Here is an 8311-nt window from a genome sequence, read left to right on the forward strand (position 1 = left end):
CAGTCACAAGCTCTGGCACAGCTGTTCCTGAAAGAGCAGTTTGTGTCAGAGCTCTCTCAGCCCCACCCACCTCACAGGGTGTCTGTTGTGGGGAGGGGAAGGGAAAGGAGTTTGTAAGCCGCTCGGAGACTCCAAGTGAAGGGCAGGGTATAAATCCAATCTCTTCTTCTTTCTTGCTTGTTTTGTGCTGAGATGTTTCTCCCCATTTCTGTTTTTGGAAATTTATTTAGGGCATGTATATGTTACTTCTCCAGGCACCTGCTCAAGGCTGCTCACAAATGAAAACAAAATAGAAGAAAACCATTAAAACTCCAATAAAAACAAACCAAATTTTGGAACTCCCAAGGTATGCAGGAAAAAAATGACTTCGTAAGTTAATTGATCAAAAGACCCCCAAAGTAGCCCAGTGAGGACTGAGTATGTCCCAGGAGGTAGGGACATACTCAGGCCCTGCATCTTGAATAGAGAGAGCAATCCTAAGCCATTCCACTCAGAACATGCATTACTGTACAGTCTAACAAGTTCTCCACATACATTATGATTTAGTAGCACTGGTTCCAGTGAAGCACAGTGCCATCCTAAATAGTTACATTCCCTCAACTCCATAGCTGTCAACTTATAACTTAGACTTGCATTGTTTAGGAGCATTTTAAACAGGGCTTTGTTTAGAGGCCACCAGTTTTTCTTTTACCCATGTCTACACTCCACATACATTTGGTACAATTTTTTTTAATCTCTTTATACACACACACACACACTATATTTCACATGCTAACACTAGATATTGCCGGTAGTAGCTTCACTGGAATGCTGGCATTGTACGTGTCTGGTCTAACATACAATATGTCTAAAGCTGCCTTATCACACCTGCCACATATTTATCCCTCCCTTCCTCCAAGGAGCTCAGGACAGTAGTTTATGTACAACAATGCATCCATGAAACACTGATTTCCCCTGTGTTCTTCTCCATCCCTACAACCCTTTCCAATTTCTTGAAAGAGCATTTCTGGGATCTGAGAGCCCACAAGGTAGAATAGCTGCTGTCTTGCTCTCATTATTTATGCTATGCCTAGATGTTGTTAATACAGACTTCTAGAACATGAAAGAGAACTTGAATATTTTGGTTTTACAATTGCGTTACTGGCTGATTCATCTTCACCTATAAGATTGTTCAAAGGCCAGTTTGGTGTAGTGGTTAAGTGCGCAGACTCCAATTTGGGAGAACTGGGTTTGATTCCCCACTCCCCCACTTGCACCAGGCTGAATTCTGGCACAGCTGTTCTTGAAAAAGAGCAGTTTCTGTCAGAGTTCTCTCAGCCCCACCTGCCTCACAGGGTGTCTGTTGTGGGGAGGGGAAGGGAAAGGAGTTTGTAAGCCGCTCTGAGACTCCTTTGGGTAGTGAAGGGCAGATTATAAATCCAATCTCTTCTTCTTCTCTTTCTGCATTCTTTATGTGAATTCTTTATGTCTCCCCAAGTTGATCCTTGGTTGTCTGACTCTCTACAGTATCTTATTAATTTCAAACACATAAATCCTTAATCAATCTTACTGCAGAATTTTGAAATGTTGCTTGTACTTATTGCTTAGTCAGGCATTTTAAGCAAGTATAAAGCTGTTTAAGAAGGTCAAAGAATTATATTTTAACTATGCATTTTCCATTTAGTAAGCTGGCACTTCAGGCTTACAATATCATCAGTTGTGTTTCCTGATATTGACAGAATGGAGACTTGAACTGTATTATCCTGCCTCAAAGACGACAAAGTTTAGACTAATGATGAAACAGCACTACGGTATCTACTATAGTGAGAAAACAGTGCCACCTATCACTTAAAAAGTACAACTGCAAATTCATCTGCTTTGCAGGCCTTACACAGTGATATTTACCATGTGTACTCACTAAAAAGAAAATTCTTCTGGGTTGATTTATATTTATTTAGGAATTTTTACCTCACATTTCTCCCCAAAGTGGCTTGCAAAAATACCATTACACAGTTTAAACAAATAAACAGAAAAGAATAAAGCAGAATTAACAGGGAACAGTGTCATGTTCTTTAGGCCATATTACAGAACAGCAGCCGATTAGATGGTAAAAGTCTCTCCCTCTGTCACTGATGCTCAGATTGGCAAACTCTGCAGGCAAGCTGCCCCAAGCTTTTTATGACCTGATCTCTTAGAACACTTAATTTCTCAGCAATAGGGCCGTGGGCTCCCTCCTTGCAAGCCACTGGCTAAAGGCTGATATTCAAGAGCCCTCTGGTTCTTGCCCTTCTACTAGTGTCATTAGGTAAGGTATCTGTAAAAAGGGTCTGGGCAGACACTCAGCCAGAGGACTGGCCCAGAATTTTTGGCACCTAGGAGAGCTATGGCTTTCCCTCCCCCCTCCACACTTCAGTGATGTATGAAGGAATAATTCTAAATTCTTGAATGGGGGCATTGCCTCGTAGGAAGCTGCAGCCGCAAGAAGAGTTTTCTGGGAGTCAGCCCCAATGAATAAAAAAGACACTTCTAAGTAGACCTGTTTAGAATCACTCTCAAAGCTGTTGGGTTGTGGCCCAGTGGTAGAGCATCTGCTTGGCATGCAGAAGGCCCCAGGTTCAATTGTCAGCATCTCCAGTTCAAAGGACCAGGGAGGAGGTGATGGGAAAGACCCTGAGACCCTGGAGAGCCACTGCCAGTCTGGGTAGACAGTGCTGACCATGATGGACCAAGGGTCTGTTTCAGTATAAGGCAGATTCATATCTTCACTCTCCCACTTCTACTTCCTGCTTCAATCTGAAATTTTAAAAAAGCAAAAGACTGGTTTTTAGAAAACAAAAATGGGGTAAATGCTTTGAGGACTTTAAAAAGCAAGCTCTGCCTGAAGCACAAAACAAGGCATTAAAATCAGTAGGTATTCAATTCTGAGTCAGAAACAAGGGTCAATAATAGAACTAAGGCAAGGGGACGAACCCACCCACTGTGGCCAGGCTGACTCTGCACTCATCTGGTGCTCCACCTCCTTGAGGAAGATGGTGAGCCTGACTAGAATCACCCCCCCCCCATGGTTCCTTTAGTATCTCCCCAGGTGGGTGGTCAGTGCCTGTGTCTCCTTCTTCCACCTTGTGCAGCATAAAAAAAAAAGAAAAGAAAAAGAATTCTCTCACTTTTAGCAGATCTGCACCACTGCTGGCCACCATGAGCAACACTTGCCTCCCCCTGCCACTTACTGCTGGGATCTGGCACCACAAAGGTAAGGGCAGCTGCGGAGGCTCCTCTCACCTGGCCAGATTTGGCTGGCAGGTGCAGGGGCAGCACTCCTTCCCTCCCTCATGCTTCCAGCACCACTGGCTATGCAGCTGCAGGCATGGGGTTGCCAACCTCTAGGTGGGACTTGGAAATCTCCAGGAAGTACCACTGATCTCCAGACTACAGAGGTGAAAAGGCTTTGGAGGGTGGAGTCTATCCCATTATACCCTGATGTAGTCTTTCCCCTCCCCAAACCCCACTGTCCCCAGGCTCCACCCCCAAATATCCCGGAATTTCCCAACCCAGAGTTGCAGCCCTATGAGGGCAGTCTGTCAGTGGTGCAAGAATGGAAGCGGCTGCTAAGCCCAGAAGAGGAGCTCAGTGTAGGGCTCTCAGGTTCTCCACAAAATCTGTTAGCCTGTTCCTAATGATGGGGCCGAGCCTGCTCAGGCACTTCTTCATAGCTGGCTAGGGCTTCCAGTGCCTTCCCTTTGCACACATTATGTGTCTATAGGATGGCAACATAAGGAAATGAGTGTAGTCCAGATCCATTTTAATACATGGAAGCTTTCATTTTAATCTGTGGCCCAATTCACCCACAACACTCCAAGCACTTCACCCATCATTGGCAAATTAAATAAATGTAAAAACCTAAAGACAATTTTAAATCAGTATTAGAGTTTTGACTTGATTTATGGACATATGGGAAGATTGATTTACAGCCGCATTTCACACTGTACAGGTCATTTCTTGTGAAGAAGACACTTCAATCTGATTTGGGTTATACCCTTCTACAATTTGATGTTCTAGTGTTTTGCAAATAATTTTCAAACCTGTGAACATTTTAATCTGTGCATGTGCCAGTTACCGTACTTTATAATATTTAAGATTAACCACGCCATCCTACATAGTTAGACAATTCTATTGAAGTCAATGGGCTTAGGAAACTGAAACTCAAGGTTAGCCCTCTTAAGTAGGCTAGTGTTTGTGCATTTAGTCATAAGACAGTGTCACCTAGCTTCCAAAACATTCTGTCCCAGGTAATCCAGTCCATTAAGCTCATTCACCTTCTCATTTCCAGGGGCAAGGCCTAATGTTTTGGAAGGCCTTGTACATGTTGTTGGCTACTGCTAACTATATTTAGAATTTCTTCTCCAGTTCCTTTTCTTGATCTGCTAATATTATTTTATATTTTTAGTTTTTACTGTAAGCTGCCTTGAGGATCCTATAAGATGGGGAAGGTTGGAGCAAAATGGTAAACAAGCATGTTTCTATTTATTTAAACACAGTAAGTCTGCTCCAATCCTGATCATTGCTTTAGGACCAAGAACTTTTTGTTTCCCATCTCTCATTGAACGCCCAACGATTAGGAACTGCTTTCAACAGCATAGGGCAAACATTTAGTGCAGCACAGTATCAAAGCTTCCTGCTGGCAGTCAGAGATGATCAGTTCTGTTTTTCACCACTGGTGCTTAAACATTTTTATTTGTACTAGCAAACAGTTATAGAAATCTGTTCCACTGATCCTGGCTCCAGCAAGTGCCCCTTAAGATGTCACATGAGGAGACATCACAATCCCTGGGCTCACGTTCCACTCCTATTGTACCCTGAAACACTCCTGGGTGGCAAAGTTATGCTGTGTAAGAAAGTGTACTATCACAGCAGCTTTGATCACTAGTTCTAGTCTGGCATGTGGCCTGAGGGATATATTGGTGCAAGAACTTGTTCCTTCTTGCTGGCACCGGGATCTGTAGGCTGAAACCTAGGAGCCACTCCCTCCATTGATCTGGAATATCAGTGCAGCATGCAGAGACAATGGCAAAGAAAGCATCATTAGGCAAACTGTATGCTGCTGTGTTCCTCATCGTGGACCAGTTTAACACTTGACTCAAAAACCCTAGACAAATCTGATGGAGTGTACGTTTGGCCTGCACAACTACTTGAAAACATTTCAGTAAACAACTGGTTTGGGAACTGTTCCAAGGGCTCAGGGGATTTAATAAACATCTAAGACTTGAATGTATCAGAGTATTCCCACAGGTGGGTTTCTGCTCATGGAGTGCAACTTTTCCCACTGCATCTGCAAGAATTTCTCATGTCCGCACTCCTGCTGCAACCATGGGCTGCAATGGGAAGGTGGTGGGAAAGTTGTGCTCTGTAGGCAAAACTCCTCATGTGTACTCTGGTGGACCCAAGCCCATACTGGCCAAATCTACAATCATCAATGCAGTGGAGGTGGTACCAGATGAAAAACAAGACATCTCGCGCTTATGGCTCCATCCTAGTCTAGTGATGATTAAACCAAGGAAGATTTGGTCATGATTGTCTCCCCCATGCCAGCATTCCACTCCAGAGAGGATTGTTGCCCCCTTGATTTCCCCAGCAGTCCACTGCATTTTCAAAAAGCCCCTCCTTTTACTGGGAAGCCTCGGGAACGGGGGGGGGGCAGCGCACTGTTGCAGGAAGGGGCATTCTCAAAACATTGTGCTGCTTTATTGTTGCACGAGTAAGCTTCATGCACGAAGCAAAGGCAGTAACCACTGCAACAAAAAACCCCTTCTGCAGACTCATTCCACTTGGGGTCAGGATTAGATCGAATGCATTATTTAGTTTATAGAGGGGAAGGAGCAAGAAGCAATTTAAATTCAAATCCTTGGACAATCCAGTTACTTTAAGATTGCTGGGATCAGAAAGTGGTAGCTTATCCAATCCTGCAATTCTGTTTTAGTCTTTATTCAGAGGGCAGTCTTATAGTATGCATTTATTTCATTACAGTTGGCCCTTTGTGACGCAGCAAGCATGAGCTGGGGATTCCTACGAGATGTCCTAAGTGGAGTGAATCAGTATTCAACAGGAATCGGCAGAATCTGGCTGGCTATTGTGTTTATATTCCGCCTGCTTGTGTATGTAGTGGCTGCAGAAAACGTGTGGAAAGATGAACTGAAGGAGTTTGAGTGCAATATTAGGCAACCCGGCTGTGAAAATGCGTGCTTTGATCACTTCTTCCCTGTTTCCCAGGTGAGGCTTTGGGCCTTGCAACTGATCATGGTCTCCACCCCATCGCTTCTGGTTGTCCTCCATGTTGCCTATCGAGAAAACAGAGAAAAAAGACACAAGAAAAAGTTGTACAAGAATACAGGAAGCATGGATGGTGGATTGCTCTGCACCTACCTTATCAGCCTCCTTTCCAAAACAGCATTTGAAATCAGCTTTCTCTTTTTATTTCACAAGTTGTACGGTGGCTTCAATGTTCCCCGACTTGTTAAGTGTGACATGCATCCATGTCCAAACACTGTTGATTGCTACATATCTAAGCCAACGGAGAAAAAAGTCTTCCTGTATATAGTGGTGGTGACGTCCTGCTTGTGCATTGTTCTAAATGTCACTGAACTCACCTACTTGATCTTCAAATCCTCCATCAAATGCTGTTTCAAAAATTACATCAAGAGAGTTCAGGACTCCAAACATGAATGCAAAAAAACAAATTCTAATGATGAGCACGGAACAACCTTGGACAGTGGAAATTATTCAGCTACTCTCTTCAGCATCCAGAGAGATGAAAGCAATCTGCCTTCCAATCCACATGAAAAATAAAAGCACTGGAAGATGCATAAACCTGACATTGGCCCTGAACTGTTGTAGTAATATGTTTATGATATGTTGCTTTTTACAACAGAAGCTCCCATGGCTGAATCTGGCCACCTTCTGCTTCCCCTAAAGCCATCAGTTGCCCCTGTTAAATTCTGTGACAGAAGTTTACATGACTGTGGTCATGAATATACCCTGTTTCCCTGAAACTAAGACCTACCCCAAAAATAAGCCCTAGCAGGATTTCTATGCATTTGTGGTATAAGCCCTAGTGTGTCTTCTTGAGAAAAAGTAAATATAAGACAGTGTCGTATTTTCGGGGAAACACGGTAGTTCAAAGAGCAAAAGATCTCCCATGGGCATCAATCAGACCACAGGTCAGCTTTTCTGCCAGTGTTCCTGGCTGCAGATCTTTGCATTTTTCAAGATCTTTGCAGGGACTGTGGCTCACTGGCAGAGCATCTGCTTGGCATGCAGACGGTCCCAGTTTCAATCCCTGACACCTCCAGTTAGGAGGTAATGTGAAAGACGTCAGCATGAGACCCTGGAGAGCCACTGCTGGTGTGAGAAAACAATACTGACTTTAATGGACCAAGGTTATGATTCAGGATAAGGCAGCTTCCTGTGTTCATGTGTGACCCATTCACTTTCATAAATATTTATAGTGCGTCAAGCTGACAGACACCAGACTAATTAAATATTTAAATAGAATACCTAAGGAGTACAAAGGGGGTAGATAATTCCATTACAAAATAAGAAAAAAGGGTTGGATGGGAAATGTACCTCCAACCCACTCAAACACTTTAAAAGCAAAAAAAAAAAAAAAAAAAAAAAAGGATGGAAGTAAATCTATTTTTTTAAAAAAGCAAAGCAATTAAAATTCTCAAATACTCATTTCAGAATATTGATCCTATGTTCTGCCCTGAAACAAAATATACTTTACATTGTGATGCTGTTTATTAAAATTCATACATTGTGTTTAGACCTACTTCTACACTTATGCTCTCAACCTTTTTTGACTTCAAATAAGAACCTGGGTTTGTCCATTGGTACAAAAACAACAGATCTTTGCCTAATTTCCCTCCCCCCACTGAGGCCAAGGAAGTTGATTCCCAGGATCACAGGACATATATGGACCAATAACCATGCAGACGGACAGGACTGCACTGAGGAGGAAGGGGCAAAAATCTGGGACAAGAATGGCAGGTGATTTCATTCCCTTGTTTCTCCTCACTGCAGCCCCCTCGACTCGCACATCTATTAGTCCACCCAAATCCCACAACTCCAGGCATCAAATTTCCTAGGCTAAAGGAAATACTGGTGGTGGCAGGGAGTAATATGGCAAAAATCTGGGAGTGAAACACCTGTGTGGGCTCATGGACTGTTAATGAGCAACAGGACAGGGAACAAGGACACTGTGGAAAAGAAGCTTGTCATAATGAGATGCCGCCTCAGACTCATTCCCTTTTTTAAACCTTTAAGCAAATTGCTTCTTTAT

General features: G+C 43.2%; 1 protein-coding gene across 1 annotated transcript; it reads left to right on the top strand.

Moving 5' to 3' along the window:
• Nucleotides 1-6024: 6024 nt before the first annotated feature.
• GJB7 (gap junction protein beta 7) lies at nucleotides 6025-6819 on the top strand. The gene has a single exon (XM_015424746.1). The coding sequence runs from the start codon at nucleotides 6025-6027 to the stop codon at nucleotides 6817-6819; it is 795 nt and encodes a 264-aa protein (XP_015280232.1).
• Nucleotides 6820-8311: the final 1492 nt, after the last annotated feature.

Source organism: Gekko japonicus, unplaced genomic scaffold (assembly GCF_001447785.1).
Source record: "Gekko japonicus isolate JY-2015 unplaced genomic scaffold, Gekko_japonicus_V1.1 scaffold787, whole genome shotgun sequence".
Classification (NCBI taxonomy): Eukaryota; Metazoa; Chordata; class Lepidosauria; order Squamata; family Gekkonidae; genus Gekko; species Gekko japonicus.

What these genes read in the sequence shown, in the direction of transcription:
- GJB7 (XM_015424746.1), top strand. Translation starts at nt 6,025, where the DNA reads ATGAGCTGGGGATTCCTACGAGATGTCCTAAGTGGAGTGAATCAGTAT.